The sequence below is a fragment of the Callospermophilus lateralis genome, chromosome 6 (genome assembly GCF_048772815.1).
Source record: "Callospermophilus lateralis isolate mCalLat2 chromosome 6, mCalLat2.hap1, whole genome shotgun sequence".
Lineage (NCBI taxonomy): Eukaryota > Metazoa > Chordata > Mammalia > Rodentia > Sciuridae > Callospermophilus > Callospermophilus lateralis.
The window spans coordinates 100,220,491-100,244,798 of record NC_135310.1 but is presented as its reverse complement, the minus strand read 5'-3'; the positions used below and the strand labels follow the sequence as shown (position 1 = coordinate 100,244,798).

The window sequence follows — 24,308 nt, the reverse complement described above, 5'->3', positions numbered from 1 at the left end:
CTAGAATCCCAGATGCTTGGGAGACTGAGGCAAAAGGTTCACAAGTTTGAGACTAGACTAGACAACTTACAGAGACCCTAGACCCTGTCTAGAGTATAAAAATGGAAGGATTGAAAATGTAACTCAACATAGTATGAATCAGCATCCTTAAATCAGAGAAATCATTTGGCATTTAGGTTTTTGGGATTGGCTAATTTCACTTAGCATTATATTCTCCAGCTCCATCCATTTACCTGCAAATGCCATGATTTTATTCAAAATATTTTAATGCTGAATAATATTCCATTGTATATGAACTCTAGATAGGGCAAAGGGGAAAAGGGGAGGGAGTGGAAGGGTATGGGGAGGAAATCAGTGGGATGTGATGGTCATCATTACCCTAAGTACATGTATGAAGACACAAAGGATGTGACTCTACTATGTGTACAACCTGAGATATGAAAAATTGTGCTCTATATGTGTAATATGAATTGTAATGCATTCTGTTGTCATATATATCATATTAAATTTTTTTAATTTAAAAAAGAAAATATAGTTCAGTATCAGAGTGCTTCCCTAGCTTGCAGAAAGCCTTGAACTTGATCCCCAGTACCAAGAAAAAAAGAAACAAACTTATCACAGTACAGAGAAATTAGTATGCATTTTTAAGAAGCTGGGATATATAATCACTCTATCATAGGATGCTTCCTCTAATTCCAAATTGGGATCACAATTCACAATACATACTATGGCTCTGGTTGTTAGTTTTATGTGTTTGTTTGTTTGTTTATATCTGTTGGGTTTTCCTAGAGTGCCAAAGTTCAACTCTTGGGAACACAGAACCACAGTTACAGCTCCTCCCTTCTCCTGGTGAAAAGTTTTCTCTTCCCACTCAGCTCTACTGTTATTTTTGCAATATATCTTTGAGAAATCGGTATCAGCAAGAAGTTAAACTGAAGTGGAAAGAATAGAAAAAACAGAGTTAACTGAAGTGCATGATGATAATAAGTACTATTTCTCATTTTTCATGGCCACAACTTGATATTACCATGAAAAATATTTACTCCTCAGATCATTAGTTTAGCCATAGTTAAGAGTCTAGAATAGGAATAAAGCAACAAAAACTGGAATATGTTCCTGACATTGGCATTTGTTTGGCAAGATTGGTGCTCCATGGTTACTGTTCTGAATTAAGGAAAATCAAAAACAGAAATACAGATGTAGCTAAACACTTTCATATCTCTTCCCATTAAGAGAAATATTTAAAAATTGTAAAATACATCTTTCACCAGATAATGAACCACAACTAACTCCTGTTTGTCACTGCTTACTTTAGATCACTGATCTTAAAAACCCCTTTTCAAGTATGTTCTGGAGTTGTGATGCTAACCTTTGGATAAGTAATTATGTTTACCATGCAGCTCTCATTCAAATATAAATATACTATTCAAACAAAAGCAATTACTTTTAAAACCTAATTTTATAATGTTGTATATATAGTGGACATGATAAAATAACATATTTGAATCTTTTAGTTTATTACTGAATATATTTTATAAACACACTTATTTATTAAGGAAAAAATATTGCCTCCCTATTAATCATTATACAGGACTAAACTGAACTATGCATAAGGTCCATTTCAGAGTACTGATTGAAGAAAAATATAAAAACAGATATTAAAAATATACATAATTTTTTAAAATCAGGATAATTATTCTACATTTTCAACTAAATTAAGGGATCTGCAAATTACATTAAAACCATTTTGTTCAAAATATGAGGTTTTTAAAAAAGCAAAACACACTGACAAATAAAAATAGGTTTAAATGACAGAGTATTTCTTCTAAATTTTGGGTGGAAAAGTTCATCCAATGTGTTGCTCCCCAAAATATAATCCAAGTAGCACAAGGACTCTTTATGGCTGAGATAATGCTGATTATCAGCTTTGATACTTGGAGATGGGATAGTAGGTTGAGAGAAAGAATGGATTTTATGCCAAAATTTTGTGTAAAAGTAAATAAGTTTTAGAAACTGAATACTTGACTAGTCTCAGTGTGAGTCTGCTGTACCTGTTTTAAAATACAAGCTTAAGCATCAGGTGACATTTTAAGAAAAGGTAGAGAAGGGGGGGGGGTTACTGAAGGCATGACCAATGGGGAAAAAAATTGAAAAGCTGGACTTCATTAAGATTAAAAATCTCTTCTGTCAAGAGAAGGAAAATACAAGCCAGAATGAAGGAGAAAATACTTGCCAAAGACATATCTGATAAAATACACAAAACACTCTTGAAACTCAAGTACATCTACCCAGTTAAAAACAAATGGGCCAAGGATCTTAATAGGCACCACATCAAAGAACATATACAGATGGCACATTAGCCTAGAAAATGATGCTCCACATCATGTATCTTCAGGGAAATGCACACCTATCAGAAGGGCCTAAATCCAGAACACTCATACCAGTGCTAGTGAAGATATGGAGCAATAGGGCTCACTGGTCAACATGGGAATTCATAACGGCACAACCACTTTGAAAGAAAGTTTGGTGGTTTCTTATAAAACTAAACTTATTCTTATTATGGGATCCTACAAACCTTGGTAAGTAGGAAAAAGTGTATGTACACTAAAACCAGCATATGAATATTCCTAGCAGCTTTATTAGTAATTGCCCAAACATAGAAGCCACCAAAGTGACCTTCAGTAGTGAATGGATAAATAAACTTTGGTACATACAGACAGTAGAATAATATTCAATAAAAAAATAAATGAATAGGGAAAATACTAAACTACTGAAGTTTATTCCCAGTCCATTTTAAAAATTTTATTTCGGGACAGGGTCTTGCTAAGTTGCCCAGGCTCCCCTCAAATTTATGATCCTCCTGCTTCATTCACCTCCTAGCATGGAGGAAACATAAATGTGTATTCCTAAATAAAATAAGCCAATCTGAAAAGGCTACATACTGAACAAAACCAACTACATAATATCCTGAAAAAGGAAAAACTTTAGAGTAAAAAGATCAGTGGTTGCCAGGGTGGGGAAGGAGGCATAAAATAGAACATATAACATTTTTAGGGCATAAAAAATATTCAGCATAAGTACAACACTGAGTTAACCCAAATACAAAGTTTGAGCACTATTGCTGTGTCCATGTAGGCTCATAAACTGTAACAAATGTACCATGTTGTGAGGCATGTAGACAGTGGGGGAGGCTATGAATGTATGGGGGTAGAGAACACATGGGATATCTCACAACCTTCCTCTCTATTTTGCTCTTAACCTAAAACTGCTGTATACTGAAAAATAAATAACGTCTTTTAAAGAGGAGGTAGGGGGAAAGGAGTACATATAAAGATTCCATGGTAGGGAGTATGAGCCAGGGAAAAATAGAGAAAATAAGGGAAGGAAGTCTGAACACATTACTAAGCAGCATAAGACAGAAAAGAAGGGGGAAGATCATTATCAAATTAAAATAAATTAAATTTAGCTAAATTTAATTAGATGTTGAAGTAAATGACTAACAAAAGTTACATTTTCCTCTTTCCAATTTATGAATTTATCAAATTAACTATGATTATGTAAGAGACTAAAAGAAAAATTGAAGTAGTTAGATTTAGGGAAAGAATGGTAGAAATGCTATTGTTTTGTGTGGGTCAGATCACAATTAAACTGCAGGCAGAAAGTAAAGAAACTCAAAGGTAATTCCCAATAGATCCAAAATAAGATTCAATTTTGTCCTATAATAATCATTTTTAATAACATCATTTTAATAGGAAATTATAAAAGTACATTTTTTAGCTTGGAATTTGTACAAGATTAATCAAGAGTTAGTATATAAAAGACAGGCTCTGAAAACCAGTCCATTTTAGATTTATGGGCAAAAGATTTTTATGCTTTCTAAGACTGCTTCTTCATGTACAAAATGAGATAATAATAGAGAAGAAAAAGTAGACATTCCTTTCAAAGAATTTAGCAAAATGCCTGTCATTTAGTAAGCTGTCAGAAAATGTTAGTTTCCACTAATATAATTAACATGATTTTAATTGACCATCGCAGCAAATTCATGGTTTAAATACTTATTAATAATGAATTAAAGATGTCCTTAAGAGGCAAAACCTGAATTGACAATATAGAATTTAAAAAGGTGAAATAATAGCATGGAAGAACAGTTGTTATTAGTAAAAATATTACCAAAATAAGAATATATAAAGCATATTTGTATAGTCAGAAAATAAATGTTGATATGTTTGAAAACACATGAAGTACAGTTTATGAAAATCATGATTAATAAAAATATGAATTCTTTGGTTGAATAAAGTAGAAATTTATCAGTGTTCCAATAATTGCATTTATTTACTCTAGCCATAAAAAAAGACACATTGATGATTTTGAAAATTTTAAGCAGTGGGCAAAGGGCAAAAAAACTAAGCAAAGCGGAAAGATTTATATTCATAATGTTTTAAGATGTTACCCCAGTTAGAAAACCCATGGGTCACAGCCTACTTGGGTTTTTGACAAATTAACAAATACTGACTTTAATCCCCAAGGGAAATTTATGTCATCTTTATTTTCAGTAGAAATCTGGTAATTTTCAGTAGAAATCTAGTAATTTTTACAATCTAGTAACATTTTAAAAATGTACAAGAATTTTTTTCAATGTCTACTTTTGTTAACATTCGCATTAAAATGACCAGAGCGCTCGCAGATCACGTGTGAGGCACTGGGTTCTATCTTCAGCCCTACGTAAAAATGAAATAAAGGTATTGTGTGTCCACCTACAACTTAAAAAATTAATATTTTTAAAAAATGACAAATGCACTTGTTTCCTTTAGCCATCTCTGAACTCTCTCTCCAAGGCTTGGCTCATACAGAAAATGATTTTCAGAATCTAATACATTCTTAAAGATTAATTTCTGTTTTAATGATTATGAAATTCTATAGAAATATGATAGAAACAGAAGTCACTCTAAAATGCTCTGGGCGTTCAAGTGTCACTCAGTAGTAGAGGTTTGCCTACCATGTAGGAGGTCTTGGGTTACTCCCCAGTCCAGCAAAAAATGAAATAAAATTAAAGTATGCAAATAAAATTGATGTGTTCTGGAAAAATTTAGTTTGAGTTTTATGTTTTGTTGTGATTCTAAGTAAATTACTGTCACAGTTAAAAGTAGAAGAAAATATAAGGCTAAATGCAATGAAGAGGAGTTTAAACTCAACAAATACAGACTTTCAATTAAGAATTTATATTTGATCTCTCACATGAATACTTGAGAATGTGTATATGCCTGGATATTTCCCTTTTACACACATAAAGAAAGATGTCTAATCTTTCTTGCTTCCTTTTGCCAGTTTCCTTGTCTCATATTTTACACATGAAAATCAATACCTTGAGTTTTGTTTTGAATGTAACTATTTAATACCAGCTTTTTTAAAAATGATACATTTCTATTTAAGTACTATCTCTGCATATATTATCTACATATGTATGATGCTTAAAGTATAATTATGTGCTTATAGGTTTTAATTGGCTTACATTATGTAGTTCAGCAACATTCTAAGAAACCTTCGAAATTACCTGAGAAATTATTTCTTGCTATCATCCCTAATCAGCTAAATGATTAATTCTTCCGGTCTCATGTAGTTCACTCACTCACAGAACAAACAATTCCATGACCATTAACTTGCATTTCTCAGGCACTTTTTTCTTGAATTGGGCTCTAAATCTGCCCTTTTTACACATTTATATGACTTCTGGACTACAGAGAGAGTCCAACTTTTTAATTTAATTTCTTGAAGTATTTGAAGATAACTATTTTCAACTATCTTCCTAATTTATTATTAAATACTTATTTAAGACTGAAGCTCTGCTTATCCTTAACTTGAAAGAATACATAAAGCATAAAGGACTACTTATTTATAATATTTATCTAGAACAAATCATGGGAGTGTGTTTTTCCTTTCAGAACATCTAGAAAGATATGTAAAACTTGTTGTTTCCTGGATATAGACATTCTCATGTATTTAAATCTAATTGTCATCACCATAAATTCAGCACACAGGGAGCCATATGGTTTTATAAACAAAAATGACTTAATTGCTTTATAAGATAACATTCAGAAAAAGGAGAGGAATATTATCAAATCTTAAGATGTTTAAAAGATCCTGTGATAAGTGGACATAATTTAACTTTGTGAACTTAGATAAATAATAATGAGAAACTGTAGTCAAAACAGCAGGAGAAAAAGGAAAATATCACCCTTGATCTTTGAATTTCTTCTGCTACTTATTAGCTCTGTCAGCTGATATTCAGATTAACCAGCCACATAGATCAACTGATCCTTGACACAGATAGTCCTTAACAACAGATGCTTACTTTTGAGATTTTTTTTCCCTGAGGTAAAAATGGCTGTCCTAAGGACAGTAAGGATAATATGACAAACTTACTTAACCATAAACTTATATTTGAAAAGAATACATACCAGACTTATTAAGTACATATTATATTAAAATCTCTTTATCTCTCACACAAACACACTTATTCTTATATTTTATTTTATTTTTTTGTGGTGCTGGGATTGGGCCCAGGGACTTGTGCATGTGAGGCAAACACTCTACCAACTGAGCTATATCCCACCCTAACAAACACACTTATTCTTAATAAAGGTAAAAGGAAAAAATTAGCAACATACTCATTTGTATACTCTATAATCAATGCAAACATTAGATGTTAGACTGTTTTTCTAACTAGGAATATGCTGTTATTCAAAAGATACTAAGAAATTTTGGAAAAATGTGATTTTAACAGGGCATATTTAGGAAATATTATAGTGTATAGCAACTTTGAACACAAATTTTATTAGTATGTTAAATGACTTCTCATATAATAAGAAACAATAGAAATTTTTAAAAATCAAGGTTATAGAAAACAACTAATCCCATACCATGTGTTAGATTTCCATTGCTATGACAAAATACATGAAACAAAACCTAATTAGCAGAGAGTCGATTTATGCTGGCTTTTGGTTTTCAGAGGTTTCAGTCCACGATCAGCTGGCTCCACTATTTCTGGACCTGTGGTCAACCAGGACATCATGGCAGAAGGGTCTGGTGAAGGAAAGCTGCTTACCTCAGGGCAGCCAGGAACCAGAGAGTAATGAAGAAGCCTGAGTCAAGGTAAACCTTCCCAGGGCACACCTCTAGTGACCCACTTCCTCCAACTAAGCCTCACCTCCTCCAGATTCTACCACATCCAAATAAAACCATCAAAGTATGAATCCCTCAATAGATTAATCTACTGAAGAGGTCAGAGCCCTCATGATGCTATTACTTCCCCAAATCCCAACCTCTGAATATTACTGAATTGGGGACCAATGTTTCAACGCATGAGTCTTTGGGGGACACTTTATATCCAAACCATAATACCTTATTAACATAGCCATAACAGTTATCAATTTCTGGAATGAATGAAGAATAATCACAGGTTAAAGAGTATAGAAGTTGGAAAATTATGGGTCATAAAATTTAATATCTTCATTTACACTTAATTTTTCTGATGACTGAAGATGTTCTGGATTTTTTTATAATAACTTTGAGAAAATAAAAGGGAACTAAATTGTTGAGACTATGACAAATGAAATAGAAAAAACTATTGTGAACCTAGAAGCAGAATAAAGCTGTAAATTTACCTTGTTATTATTTTTATTGGTGCAGATTGATTATTCATATTGGTGGCTTTCATTGTGACATTCATATACACATAAACACTTAACTTCTTTACATCTGTGGGAAATACATGCAGACCGGTACAGTTTATAATCTGAGCAGGAGGCCCCTACAGTGGTTTGTTTTCTTGAAATATTTTTAGTACTTACAGTGTTTGTTGTTGATGTATGATGCTGTTTGATGATAGAAATGGTTATTCTCAATATGAATAAAGCTCTGAAATACTTAGTGTAGCAACTTCTTTTTAGTTTGTCTAAAATATAGTACCTGGTAAAATATAATTAGTTAATTGTACTTTGACTCTTAGAAATGAGTGTAATCTTGGCATAATGGTTGATTTTAACTAAGATAAAAATTCAGTGTTTCCTTACCAACCTCTCTTTTATTTTTTATTAATTTATTTATTTTTATTAGGTATATTTGACAGCAGAATGCAGTTTGATTCATTGTACACAACTGCAGCACAACTTTTCATTTCTGTAGTTGTACCTAATGTAGCATCACACCATATATGCAATCATATATGTACCTGGGTTAATGATGTCCATCTCATTCCACCATCTTTCCTGCCCCTATGAACCCACCCCATAAGGTCTGTCTTAATGTTCTTCCAATCAATTCATGAAATCTCTTTGTTTTCTCATTATTTTATGGGAAATATTATTTATATACAGTAAAAGTGATTTTATATAGTTTGCTATAAATATCAGTATAACATGTATTATTAGGAACCATTAGTTCCTAGTCTTTAGCAAAGAATATCACTATTCTTGAACCATGTGTTCCATGAGCATTAAAGTCCTGCCTGTAATTCTACTTTTTTTGTAAGAAGTTCTTGTAATGTCTGAGGCTGATTTATAGGTTATTGAGTCAAATACTAATCTATACAGTGGCATCTTTAAATTGAAAATTTTTTCTGATGTTAATGTAGATCAGCCTATCATAAATTAGCTTTGTTTACATAACCATATTGAGAGACAAAAAAAAAACTGTCCTATTTCCATTTGGTGCAATTAATTACCCCCAAAATAACTGCTATTTTTCTAAAAATAAAATAATTGAGCCTTACTACCACATTAAGTAATAAAAATTTAATATTCTATGTTACATATGAATAGCCAACCAATAAAAACTTCCATTAAACATGATACATGTCTCTTTGTGTTAATATCTCTTGGATTTGTGTCTTAGATTGGAACATATTTAAAAGTTTCTTATCAGTAAGCTTTTATCAAAGTTATTGAAAATGAACCTAAGGGGCTGGGGATGTGGCTCAAGTGGTAGCGCGCTCGCCTGGCATGCGTGTGGCCCGGGGTTCGATTCTCAGCACCACGTACAAACAAAAGATATTGTGTCCGCTGATAACTAAAAAATAAATATCAAAAATTTCTCTCTCTCTCTCTCCCCTCTCTCACTCTCTCTTAAAAAAAAAAAAGAAAATGAACCTAAGAACAAAACAACTTATACACTGTGCTGCCAACTCAAATTTAGATCATGTATCAATTTTACCCTTCCCCTATGTATTTATCCAAAAACTTCCATCTAAAAAGAATATATTCCAGGATTTATTAAGTTAAAAAAATTAGGTGAAGAACCCTCTCTCACATACACAGAGTTTGACATGTAAATTTATTCAAACCCTCTTTAAATAATCTGTTCAACTGCCTGAATAAAAGACCTTGTCCTAATTGAAAGGAGAACCTCCCAGATCTACAGTGAGTGAAAAGTCACTGTGTAATCTCTAGTTCATTTTAGTATACAGACCTGAATTCTTGCACTTCCACATGCCAGATACTACTGCCAACACAACCTCACAATTCTTGTGGGGTAATTGTTATCATATTCATTTTAATTTTAATATTTATTAAAATATTAATGTTCATCAACATTGGTATTTTAATCTATTTTCCTAATGATTTCTTTTTGTGACTTATATATCCAGAATATTTATAGATTCTATTTATCCTTCTCATTTAAATTAACTATTAAAACTTTAAATTCCAAGTTATCTATAAGCAATACTTATAAATTCATTTTACCATTAAGCACCAATTATAATGGAATTTAATTTGACGTTTAATACCTCTCTTTTCTGAAATCTTTTTCTTGATATTGGTACAAAATTCAGTGAAAATTGAAATCTCTGAATTTAAACCCAAAATTTTACCTTGATATTAGACTGTGGCTTTGTCAAAGAAAAATGGCCTTTAGAGTCTTATTTTAAAAAGGACATCATACTGTTTCTTGAACATTAAACAATATTCTAACAAAACAACACTTTGATGACTTGAATACAAATGAATCAGAAACATACGGACTGAATTTTCTTTGACATATAAGCGGGATTGATTAAAAAAGAAAAAAGTCATTGGCAAAATTCATTGTGAGTACTGCCAGCCCTAAAATGTTTGAAAACATAGGGGTTTTTAAAAGACATTATAATGAACCCAAAAATACTATCTTTGTTTTTCCTTCTTTAAATTATTCTATAAACCCATGATTGAAAAAAGAATTAATTTACTTGGAAAGTTAGAACTATATAAAGCATCAAACAATGGAAAATTATAGTTTTTAGGGGAAAATCCAAGTCTTAAAAGCTAGATGAAATTGCTATATGTATAATAAACCATGTGTATGCATCTAGGGGAAAAAATCATCGCCATAAATTTATTAGAAATGTTAATAAAGAACTAATAAGTAAGATGATTAATGTGTCTTTCCAATTTATTGAACTGAAAATCTTACAATGGACTATAATATATAGATCTAAGCTTACTCATTTGCTATTAAAAATAAAAATAGTACCTATTTTATCATAGAGATCTATTAACGACAAAAAGAGTACTTGAGAACTTGGAAAATAATTTACACAATTGTATAAAACAATTTGTCTGTAATCTCTATATTTTGCCACTAAGAAGCAACTATGCTTTTTTTTTTTTTAATTTGCTTGCTCATGTGTTTGTTTTATTTTGCTGAAACAAACATATGGAGCTCAGATAATTATGTTTAGCAAAAAAAAAAAAAAAAAAAAAAAATCAATAAAATACCCTTACACTCTCTTGCCAAATCTACTGCAGTTCATTTAACAAATTTCTAACAAGAGTATTCCACAAACTGCCATATTTTGTACAGGCGCTCTGAGGAATCATAGTGCTACTTTTGATTTCAACAGCCTTTTGATTTCCAAAATATATTTAGTCCTTTTTGCTATTTTTTTTACAGAGGTAAGGTAAACTAAATTTAATAATATATATCACTGACTTTTCTCACCTTATAATCGAAACTATTTAACTATTGCAATATACAGGTTTGCTCTACAAAATTTTGCTCCTGTGTTATATCAAATTGGTTTGGTTAAGAATCACCCCAAATAAACATCAAAAAGTCTTCTTTAGACATGTTCACTGGCAGATGGCCTAAAAGAACTTTTTAAATAACAAGCTCATTCGATCATCCACTACATCTTTTTAGCATTTACAACCTGCACTATGCCAAGCATCAAGGATATAGTTATGAAGGAGAGATACACATGCCAGGACCTCCTGAAATGGATATTCATTCAACTATGTAATCATAATTGTGTTCCTGTGATTTATTTAAGCAACAAGCCTAGTTCTTTTATGACTTAGGAACTAAGTTACAAGAATACAGTATACTTAATTTAGATGCCATGTTTCTCCCATGAATTGTTCCTAGATCACTTTCCTAATAGCATCTGCAACCATATTTTATACATAAGTATTGTTTTATCCAGTTCTATACTATAACATTTTTCTAGAATATGCCATGCATTTGCCATTCTATGTATTTACTCACATTGTTTCCTCATCCAGGAATGAATTCTCTCTTGTTCTCACTACCACCCCTGTGATTTCTTCTTCATCTCTACTACTTAACAGCCTACCCAGCTGATGCAGCTTAAAAGCCACCCCAACCAAGGCTCTTTTGGCTTTGTTCTATTTGCTTTTAATCATCTATATTCTGACTTTCACAGTGTCTTAATTGCATATTTTTATCAGGAAGGCATTCTATTCTTTCTATAGTTAAATACACACACGTATCTGTGTCCCAGGTATATGCTCTTTGAACATTTCAACTTTTAACATGTATAGACAGTAATTTTATGTCAGGCAAATGAATAATAGCCAGCAAATGAATTTGAAAGCAGACTTTCCTGAGTAGTTTTATCCTTTTGATTTCTAAATTCTTTTGCTGAGAAATAAACATACTCAGAAACAATTATTGCCAATTAAAGATGGTCTGTTCAGTTAGAAGCAATGTCGCACTAGGAATGCCAGCAGTGGTAATGAGTGACACTCTAACACACTGAAGCATCTGGTTCTTCATATTTATAGAAAAACGTCATGTGTATAGTCTCCATGAGGTTGCAGTTAATAAAACTAAGGTACCAGGAAGGTCACTTGCTTTTCCAAGGTCATGTAGTCTCCACTTCTGTTTAAAATCTATTTTAAGGATTGCATAAAGCAAAAATCCAGCTAGCCTAGCACATGCAACTATTTTAATATACTTCAAATTAGACGATATTAGAAAAACAAAAAGGCCATATCTCAAAACAAATCCTAAAATTTGGAAACCTTTGAAGAGTTAAATGTTAGTTCATTTTAGGCTCAAAAAAATAGAGAAATAGTATAATAGTACTTAAAGTAAAATTACCTATGAGATAAAAGAGAAATGAGAGAAAGGAAAACTCAAAATACAAAGTAGTTCTCAGAGGAAAAAAAAGATAAATTCACAGAAAGACAGAAGTTAAGTTGTACAAATTGTAAAAGAATTATAAGAAAAGAGTGAAAAAAAAACAAAAGAACAAAACTTAAGAAAATTCATGTGGGACGAGGGGGGTTGAAATCAAAAGGAAACAGGCTGATCATATTTCATAGATTTCTTGATTTGTTTAGTTAGACATTTCAAGCATATCCCCAAGGAAAAGACTGGGAGAAGCACATACCACTAATTTAATTTTTCTTGTTTGGGCCACATACCAGGGAAGAAACGATTGGCTTACCCCCACGGTGCAGATTTCCCAGTCACATTTCTGACCATAAATGTACAGTAGTTTAACATTGTAAGAATTCTTGGAAGATTATTTAAACATGTGCTTTTCTCAGCCTACATTTATAATGCTTGAACTCTGAGGATCCTTAACAATAATCTCAAAACCATAATAGGGAAATAACCTATAATCCAAAATATTTGAATTGTTTATAAAAATTCAAAAGTTCAGTGTTGTAATTAAGATCTATAGAAAGGTCTGGATTGGGGTGGAGGAAAGGTATGAAACTTTGTCTCTAACACTCTCAGTGAGAAAGAACTTTCTTTATCCAGATCAGAATTTGAGTTTCATGAAATCTTCACTAGACTAACCCTGTGATCTACTTAATTTGTTTCTGTCATCCTCATTCTATATGTTCAATCCTTGGAGTCACAAACTGTTTATGATATGATCCACAGGCTGTGAGTTATTATAGGTGGAAAAAATGCCACCAATGGAGTCTTAGCCTGTCCCAGACAGACCCAACTTGTACTTCACTCTGTAGTTTATTAAGTAGGCTTTTAGTGAAATACAGAGGAGGAATGAATGAGACAGGCTCTGTGGCTAATATTCTCTTGTTTGATTCTGAGGAAAGCTAAAGGCACTGAATTTAAATAAGGTTTATTCTCTTCTTAAAGATTAGCCTCCATAAGACTAATGGTGACATTTGTAAGGTAGAGGCAAGAGCACCACATATATCCTCATAGTGTATTTCTAAATGTTTTAAAATCATTAATCAGGTCAACACATCATTAAAGATATTATGCTCTATCCTCCTATCCTGAGATAATTTCAAATGAACTAGAAGTATAAATTTCAATTTGGAATGTTTGGAGTGATTAGAGGCTGACAAAGCTCTGAATATATTGGCCTTGGCTTCCCTGAACTTCTAATTGAATGTGCCAAAGTCTTTCTTCACATAGTCTTTACAAATTATGTTCCATTTCTCCAAAACACCTGTCCCCACCCCTACCAATTTCTTCCCCTAATCATATATTCTTTATCTTTCAGGTTGAAATTCAGATCTGCTCATTGATGTTCACATGTCCACTGGACTACTCAACTTATAGTGACATGTGTTCACCAAGGTTACTGTGTGATTACTATCCCATGTCTCATTTGATTATAAACCTCTTAGAGCAACTCTGCCTTTGTTCACCATTGTATCTCCAATATTAAACCAACACATGGCAAATAGTAGGCACTCAATAAAAATTGGGAGCATAAAAATTAGAATTTCTTCTGTGGCTTCTTAAATAAAAGATTTCCTACAGACCCTCCCACAAACAATTCTGGAACAGTTGTCTTTGACCAAACATGGGACTGTATTATGACCTAATTTGATATTATTTTATGAAATTTTTGAGACTCTTGTTTGAATTTCATCCTCTCACCTCCCTTATATCCCTGATATCTCCTTGGTTTCTCTAGCACTTTTTGGATATTTGTCACTTTTTAGTCCCATTTTGAGATAAAATTTGTCTACAGTAATTCTCACTCTTCTTTGATGTACGGACTTATAAACTTTTACAAATTAAATAGTTGTACAACTACCACCACAATCAAAACATAGCTCCGTAGCACTTTGCATATGGCTTTCTTTTGGTATTCTTATTCTATAGTAATTACTTGTTTTCACACAGGTCCTGAACACCAGACTGAAAATTCCTTGAGGTCAGGAGCACTATAATCTTTTTCTTTACCTCCCATCCTCAAAGCCTGCAAAGAAATGTGTAGTGGATGAATGAGTACCTAAATCAGTTAACTAATTAATATACTGCATGATCATATGGAATGTGTTATACTCTATAAATAAGTGTAAAACACATATTGGTTAAATCCCACACAAAGCAGTGACTCTCAATGTGTTCAATGAAGCCCCACCAAAAAAAAAAAAAATGAAATTCAGTGCTTACCATCACCTGTTTCTGCACAGAGCTGTAAGCCCAAATTGTTCTGTGGATTAATCACCCAATGATTGCTGGTCACAGTGATATCAAAGACAAGCCAACCCACATCTAAAGCCTGGACCCTTCTTGTGTCTAACAGGAACAGATCTGCATCCCTAAGGAGAAAAGAAACAAAAAATAAGTTAAAGGTTTGAATGAAGATCATCATTTCCTATCCTTAAGTGAAAACATTTCAAAAGCACTCTTTAAAATAACAGGAGTTGATTAAAGAACAAGGGAACAAGTGACTCAAGTGATGAGTAATAAGATACATAACCCTTTATTGCTGGTCTCCTAATCCAAACCTGATGCAGATTAGTAATATCTGAAAGTAATTTCCATTTTCCTGCTTCTTCCTGGCCTTTCCAAACTGACTTAGTGGTCTTAATCTGGTCCCTGGTCATCAGTATTCCTTCAAACTAACATCTGTAAGTAGTCCTCAAAACAAAGGATCAAATAAATACAGTCAAAAATGAAAGAAGCTGCTCCATGTTGGATGAAAATGGATTCTCAAAAGAATGGAGCACAGGCAGGATATGAGTCAAGCATCTGTTTCAGGGATAGTTTTCTAATATTTTCCATTTTTCATTATAATTGTTATATGGATACTGAAGGCCAAGAGGGGTCACAGACGGCACTGTTGGATTAAGTGATGAATCCCATGAGTTGAGAGGCACAACCTACAATGACTGAAAATAACATCCTCTGCAAGAGTAAGTCCCCAGGGACAGTTGTGGCTATGAAAAGGAACTCGCCTGTTCCAGGATAGTCTGCATAGGGTGTGGTTGTTAACATTTATGAAATTTGATTTTATCATTAAATTCACAAATGTATATACTTGTTGAAATATAACAGATTATTTTGTTCATTGTTTCCTTACTACCAGCAGCCTCTAAGCTAAATGTTAACTATTTCTGACATTTTATCTTTATTAAATTTCATTTAATCATTCATATTGATGAAATTAAAGCTCAAATAGGTTAATTATAATGAAATTGAAACTCCTTGAAGGTAAAATAGAAATAGCACTATTATACATTTTTATGACCTTTTATACTATGCTGAATCTATTTAAAAGCATTTTACTTATATAGAGAAAATCAGAAGTATGTCATAAGTGCAGTACTATTCTACTGCATTTGCTATCAATCTACATCATAGAAGTCACTTCAAAAGTGGCTTACAAAATGTAAAAAACAATTTTTGAATAAATCACATATATTATTTATCTTAGCAAAGAACCCTAAAATTGAAAATAAAACTATTTTTAACAGAAATGAAAGTAAAACATACCCATTGAATATTTTAGAACTGACATCTTTGTTTCTTTAATTTGACTTATACTATTCTCCCATTGGCCTTGATAAGTTAAATAAGTATAATAGGATCAAGTAAATCATCTGGCTATCCTATATTGAACTACACCTACTTTACTCTCTCTATACCACTTCAATAATAGTGTTTTCTAGAGGAAGCCTTCAGCTGCTTTGTTAGATGTGACAAATGACTCAGTTTCAGATACTGCAGACACGACAAGCATACAGTACAATGTGATAAAAGTATTCATTTAGTTCAAACTTGAATTTTAAGGACCCATTATAGTCACAGCGTCATAGAATGTCAATCAAATTCTTCCTCTTTCTCCTAACTTGGAAAACCCACCAAAAAAACATAATCCAAGAAAAGAAGGATTGTCCTTAAAGCTTTGAGATATTTGCTAAATACCTCTCAGACTGTAATCTTGGAATCAACCACAGTATTCACTTCTTAAACAGAAGAAGGAGTCACTCTGTGACTTAAGAAATACTCAAGGGCTCCACTGCTTTCAAGTTTCACTTGAAATATGGTAAAAAATGTCCTAATCAACTCCACAAAGCATATAATGCCATTCTTAAAACACTTGAAAAAATAAAAAAAAGAACAAAGATAACTTTTGAAAGACATCTCTTCAGAAAATCAAAGCTATTACTAATAATCTCAGTGAAAGCAATTCTGTAATTTTTACTCATAGAGCACTTTTCATAATAGTACTTAAAATAAATCCCCACCCATTCTTCAAAAGTTAAATATGATTTTTTGAAGCATAAAATTTGTCCACTGAAATATGGAACTTGTATCAGTGGAAATAGTAAAATATTCTAAGCATTTCCTATGAACAGTATAAAATAAACTTGTCAAAATTGATCTGTCTCACTATTTTAACTTTTTGAAGAAATTCTTATAAAAAATGTTAAAGTTTATTTATAAAGTATACAGTAGAGAGAAATCACATATAGAAAAAATATATCTACTTATAGCAGAAATAATTCTATAATCCCTTTACATTTCATACAATGATAATAAAACTAATTTTCAGGAAAATTAACTTTAGCAAAACTAAAATTAAAATCTACCTTCTAGCAAAGTAAATAAAATCCATTTACATGAACGAATGCAAGCAAATATTTCAGAATGGTATTTGTGTTAATTTCTCAAGGTTTCCATAATATAATACCGCAGACTAGGTTATTTAAACAAGACAAATTTATTGTCTCATAGTTTTGGGGGATATACTTCCAAACTCAAAGTGTTAGCAGAATTCTTAAGTCTGAAGGAAGAAGCTATTCCAGGGTTCTCAGCATATAGATAATCATCTTACCTCTATAAATGCCTCTGTGTCCAACTTTGACATTAGTCAAATTGAATTAGGACTTACCCTAATGACCCCACTTCAACTTGATTACCGCTGCAAAGCACCTATCTTCAAATTAGCTCATATGGAGACTAAGTCTTACTGAAGACTACGACTTAAACATATGAATTTGTGGGGAGAGACTCAAAATTCAGCCTATAACACTGTTTAAAAGTATTTCTTTTATAAAAGGAAGGAAAATCCTATATGAAAACATGCAATATTTGTTGACATTACAGCAATTTTACCAATAATGAAATTTTGCAAAAACAAATACGTGAAAATAAATTTATATTGATAGAGATTTATAACAACTAAAATTGTATTTTTCCTTTTCAGGTAAAATTTTGGCATTTGCCTGAATGATATAAATCATTATATAAATCAGCATAATAATTTGCTTTCCAGCCAATGAAGTCATCATGCATTTTTGAAAGCTGAATCTTGTTTAATAGGTAAAGGATTTAATAGGTGTGACAAGGTATACCTGTTATCTCTTCCACTCTGAGGCCCAAGGAGGAAGATTGCAAGTTCAAATCCTACTTCAACAACACAGAGAGACCTTGTCTCAAAATAAAAATTTAAAAGGAGGGGGAAGGTTCCTGGGGATATAGCTCAGTAGTAGAGCACTTGCTTAGCAAGCAGGGGCCCTAGATTCAGTCTGTAGTACTGCAAACAACCAACAACAAAAAGATAAAGAATTTGCAGTACTCACACAAATAGATTTATTTGATAAGAAATATCTAGGCATATTAAGTATAAGTATTCAAAGGTAAAAAATATAATATACACTGTGTATAAACTCTTATATTCAATACAAATACATTTGAGCAGATCTGACTTTAATCAGAGGTTTAGATATGTCTAATCATGTATGGGAAATCGTTGGGTTGGTACATACTTACTAGTGAGAGTGCTTTTTATTTATTGAAAGAGAAAAGAATTTTGCATACAAGCCTTGGGAATCTTAAAATTTCAGAAGGGTAGAGACATCACTCAAGACTGAGCGGCAGGAGGCATAATTTGAGTTACCACCATTTTTATAACTCATCTGAGAATACAAATTGGTAGAATGGAAAACTGAAATAAATATCTAAAAACATGATGATGGAAGAGCTAAAACTTAACTTTATCATCTTTATTCCAATATCTGTGGACTATAATGAAATAAAAGGATTTGGGGATAGAACTTGAACAATCAAGGAATTTCTCAGCCTCTGCTTCCCCGTGTATAAAAACATGGTATGATAAAAACTTAAAAGATTTTCTCAAGACTGATATATAATATAATATAATATAATATGGAGACAATATATAATATATATTAGAAAGAAAGAACAGACAAGTTATTGTTGAATCTTTACATGATCTACCATAACACAAACGTCTGTTAATTGCTTAATTTTGACCTGTGAGATTTGGAAATGTAATATGTGGGAAGCCATATTGCCTTCAAATGACATTAATCAATATTCAATTTGGATTTTCAAATTAGCTGTTATAATTGTTTACTAGAAGGAAAAAAAATACAAAGGGAGAAAGAGGGGTTAACAGAATGAGGAAAGGAAGAAAAAGAAAAGGAGGAAGTACAAAAGAAGAAGACCCAAGAAATATAATAGTTATTCCTAAGAATATTGTCTCAATTATCCAACTATTGCCTGTCTTAGTAATTCACCCTTTTAAAAACAACTTACATAAGCATAGAAGTAGATATTGCATTTGAGATACAGCATTTATCCACAGCAAAAACCTGTGGATACTTGGGCTTTTGATGGAAATATTTCTATTGACAATATCATACACAAATTTTAAAAATCACTCTTTTTGAAGTAACAAAAATGGAAGTGAAAATCATTTACTTTTTAACTCTGTAATATATGATTCAAAATATGGCTCCAGTGATAAATATATAATGTCAAAAATACATGTTTGAAAAGAGTCATCACATGTATGTTTCAAGAGTAAAACAAGAAAAAATAAATTATTTTATAATCATGGTTTAAAATATGAATACATAGAGCTGGGAATGTGGCTCAGGGGTAGAGTGCTTGCCTAGCATGCATGAAAGTTTCAATCCCCTGTACCTTAAGGAAAAAAAAGAGTAAAACTAATTATGTTAATAAACTCTTATAGTTATGACCATGTTAAGTGTACTCATCATATACCTATGTCTAGACACAAATCCAAGTGCATAAATATTCAATTTCCTATTCTTCATTTGTTTGACTTTTTTACCTGGGTAAAGGGAATATCTTTATCTATATGGTTATATCATGATAATGTGTTCTCCTTACAATCAGGCATATAAGAAGTGAAAACATGCCTATTAGTAAACCTGCAGGTTGTATGGGATGTTTGAAATGTTCATTTTCTTTCCCACCTATTGAGCTGAATAAATGGGATAATCTTATTAGCAGACCACAAAAAGATTATGTCTGAAAGTGTCTGATGTGAAATCAATTGTTTGTGATTTTTACTCCTGAAAGTAATTAAAATAAATCATAGAATATTAGAATTAGTGAGATATGAATTACTTAGCAAAGCAGTTTATTCATGAGGAATTTTCAGTAGAAATAAATTGATTTCCCATGGTCACTCAGGCAATTGGAGGAACACCTCAGGTTTCCACATGCCAATTTCAGAAAACTTTCTCTTATAAAATAACAGCTCCCTTTAGTCTCAAACTATGCCTTAATTGTTTTAGTTATTCTAAAAAAAAAAAAATCATTGGGGTTTTGGATTGGAATACTAAAAGTTTGAACTGAGCCACTAGGTTAAAACAACCCACTTGGGTCAAAATGGAGCCAAAGAGTGACTTAAAACATCACACAAATCCATCCATCTATTCACTAACTCATTCACTTTTTTCAGTTTAACATTTATACACTCTTTATGGTAGTTTTATATTACTATGTCAATTCGACAAAACTGGAAGCCTTCTGCATGATTTTAGATTAGGGTTGGCTACAAAAGAAACTTAGGTAACATTTGGAAAGTGAAAGTAAAAGCAGTAGACTTATTTATGCTTAGAAGTCTGCTTTATGATCAAGCATTATTATAGCTTAGGAGTACTGTCAACATATGCTGGCACCATTTATTGGTGTGAGCAGAAGTTGTACCCACAGCTTTTTAAGATCCCACTAATTCTCCTTAATTCTGTTTCTCAGGATCCAGGGCAAAGCATGTGAACACCTGTAAGGATCTGGTAGCCAGAAACACCTGCATCATTGAAGCTGGTGGCTTGAGGATAGGTTTGTCTTCATGGGTTCCAGATATCTTCACAGGTTGTGGTTTTTTTTTTTTTATTTCTTTTTTCCTCAAACTCACATCTATCTTTCCTTTCTGACTGTCCTGTGAACCTAATGTCCAGCATTGAAAGCAAAACAAAAACCTTATGTGGACTGTTAAATCCCACCATCTTGGAAGTCAAATCTCTGCAATAACTCCTTCTGGTAGTGTTCCCCAGAAGGATTAGACAGCTACCTTGTGTTTGATTTATCATTTTGGACAACTGACTTCAGCACTAGAAGAACAGTACTATGTACTTTCTGTAATAGGTATTATGGGGTTTTTTTGTTGTTGTTGTTTTTTGTTTTGTTTTGTTTTGTTTTTTGGTGCTGGGGATCAAACCCAGGGCCATGTGGTCATGTGCATGCAAGGCACACACTCTATCAACTAAGCTATATCCCCAGCCCTGAAATAGTTATTATGAATATGGATTTGCCTTATCTGCCCTTGATGCTTCTCACAAAATCACCAATCATGAACTTATAGAATGTTTAATTCACTTATTCATAGAATTGTATACAGAATTGCTACTGGTTGACAAATTCATTTTAGAGAAAACAGAGTGTTCTCATGCTCATGGAATTCACTGATGTTGAGGTTTCACATCACTTTGAAATCCTGGCCCAGGACAATGGAATGGTTTTTTGATGACGGAGTTATTCCACAAATTGGATGCCAATGTCTTACAAGAATAAACTTATATCCATAGAAATAATATCTAAAGGAATAAGATTTTATATTATCCAAATCAATAACTAAGATATCCAGTATAACTATTCTCTCATAGCCAGATGAATCATAGGTCTGGAAATCAAAGGCTAGGAATGGCAGGCCTCTTCTTATTCACTCACTCTGCCTGATCAAACTAGCAAAAGTTTTGCTTCTGATTCCTGAAACATTTGTCTCTGAGTGGTCCAAAGCTCTTTGTCCCCAATGGCACAATTCTGACACTAATAGAGATAGCAATGGTTCCTTTAGATTGAAAGTTGAAAAAGCCACCTGGCCATTTTGGCATTCTCATGACTGTGAATCAAGAAGTCAATAAGAATCTACTATACTATGTGGGATAAATGATTCTAAATATCAAAATAAAATGGACTGTTCTCACCATAACATGAGTAAGGAAGAATACAAGGAGTTGCCTGGAGTATTATTTCTTAGTAATCTCTTCTCATATAACATAATTCAATGGGAAACTGTAGCTCTCTGCAGTCATTACTAATAATGAGCCAAAGACTTTAAAAATCAATGTTTAGCTGGGCAACGCCAAACATGCCTATAATTCCTCTACTCAGGAGGCTGACACAAGAGTATCTCAAGCTGAAGGCTTGCCTGGGCAACTTAGTGAGACCTGTCACAAAATAAAATTAAGTAAATAAATGCTGGGGATGTAGCTCAGTAATAGAGCACTTGCCTTGCATGCATGAGGCTCTGGTTCAATCCCCAGCTGTGCTAATGTAATAAAATAAAGAATCAGTGTTTGATTTATCTCACTAGGTAAAGAAAAATAACCAGCTATAGTTCTTGCTAAAACAAAGAGGATATGAATTGGATAGTGGAAGAAGGAATTTACACATACCAATTCCAACTATATGACCAGTTGTAAAAATGAGGAGTATATTATTATGGTATTTCTTCCTTATTTTGATATTAACATATGTATGCATATATTAACCAGTAATCTTTTTCCTCTTCCATTCCTCATCCACTTAGTATATAATAAAAGTAGTTTTTATAGTACCTCACCTCATATTTCAGGACTTAAGTTACAGCATATCAAACGGGGAATACAGTTTAGCCAGATAAGGAGTAAACAACATCCAATGATGAAATAAAAGGCTGAAGAATTATTTTGTTGTTATACTTTTGGAAGTTATGAATGGTTATAAAAGGTATTGATCGGGCTGCTGCACCTTTGTATATTTCCCTATTAATTAAACTGGAAGTATGTATCCCCAAATTCCCTTCCCTCTTTGGTTCTTTGTTAAAAGTTAGCCATGAGAAAAATCTGCACATGAGTTGGATAGTGGAAGGAAAGAAGCAGCTGAGTTTATAACTAGACAATGAGTAAAGTGCCAGGCTTACACACTGCTCACATGCATTGTCACTGCTCTGCTGGCTCACCTTGTTGCTGGGGAACAGGCTGTAGCTCTTCCAGCTCCCACTGAGTATTGACTCAACCTGCTTTCTGAAAACCTAGCCTGTAATTCCCCTTGCAAGATCACCTCCTTCAGCTTCTGTACATGCTGGGCAAAAGTTATGTGCAACTCATGATGAAGCACATCAGCTTCCCCTGCAGGTTACTCACATCATGGAAGCTGAAGGCTCGAGAAGCATGAGTCAGACAAGGGTTTCAATTTGTCCAGGGATTTCCAGTTTATCCTGGCAAGTTCTAGTTCTTGTTCTCTTTTATCAATTTTCCTTCCCTTTTCCTTATTTATATTACCAACATTCGTCCCACAACCAGATGTCAAAGCCACAACCTTACATGAATTGTTTATCCAGGTCCCATGATGGCAGAAAGTAAAATCCCTACAACAAATCCCTTATTTCCTGTCACTCAAAATTGTTCCATTCCTCTTACCAAATACTAACTGACTTACTCTCCATTATAAGTTGAATTGTGTCTTTCAAAAAAGTATCTTGAAGTCCTAACTCTGGCACCTGTGAATGTGATCTAACTTGGAAACAGTATCTTTGTAAAGGTAATCAAGTTAAGATGTTTGTTAATCATATTTAAAATAGAGCAAGAATATTTGTCATGAGTCTGTGATATAGTACACTTGAAAAAATGATTGTAGTGAAAGATAAATGGGAGTCCAATAAAGGATCCATTCAGTGTATGTTATTTTACTCTCTCCTTCTTGTTAAAATATTATTTATTTATAAAAAGTTTTGCATTTGAACTCAAAAGATAATGCCCTAAATCAATATAACTAGTATTCTTATATCAGAGGAGAGAGAGAGTTAGAGATACACAGTGAACTTGGTTAAAAATATGGAAAGGAGAAATAGTCCAAATCTGAGGAAGTAAGTGCAAACAGAATCAAGTTGAGAGATTTTTCATTAACAGATATATGAGATGTTTATAGGATGCATTTAAATTCATATTCAGAAAATAGAACATCTCTCACCATTTTAACACAAGAAAAGTGCATGGACAAAAAGTCAAAATCTAAAATAATCATCCTTCATTAGGGGTGTGTGTGTGTGTGTGTGTGTGTGTGTGTGTGTGTGTGTGTGTGTATGAATAAGGAGAAAGAAAAGGCATAGCTAACCAAGAGTATCGCTACTCCCCTATCTAATCATGAAGCATTAAACCAAGCCAAGAAAAGCTTTGGGAAATTGCTGGAGGCTACACAGATATATTTTAGAGGAAAATATGCTATACTATTTCATTTCCACAAAGCACAAAGCTTACAGTCCACAATGACATCACTTTTCCCAGCGTTTCTATTTTTGTAACTATTTCACCTCCTTCCATTTCCTGTTTTCTTTGAATAGCTTATGGAGTCTAGTAAAAGTGAAATGATGGCCACCAAAGGAGAAAACATCTATCTTTTTCTAGGTATTTGATGTAAATGCCATTATAACATTTAGGAACCCAATCTACAGTTCTTGTACTGAGAATGTTAGCAAGAGACTATAA

General features: G+C 32.7%; 1 protein-coding gene across 1 annotated transcript in view; it reads right to left on the bottom strand.

The window, feature by feature from the left end:
* Window positions 1-24,308, bottom strand: part of Bmp5 (bone morphogenetic protein 5) — a 110,385-nt gene that overhangs the window by 23,285 nt on the left and 62,792 nt on the right. The window contains exon 3 of the mRNA XM_076860068.2: window positions 14,668-14,816. Coding sequence (XP_076716183.2) covers window positions 14,668-14,816 — 149 coding nt within the window. The remainder of the gene's footprint in view (window positions 1-14,667; window positions 14,817-24,308) is intronic.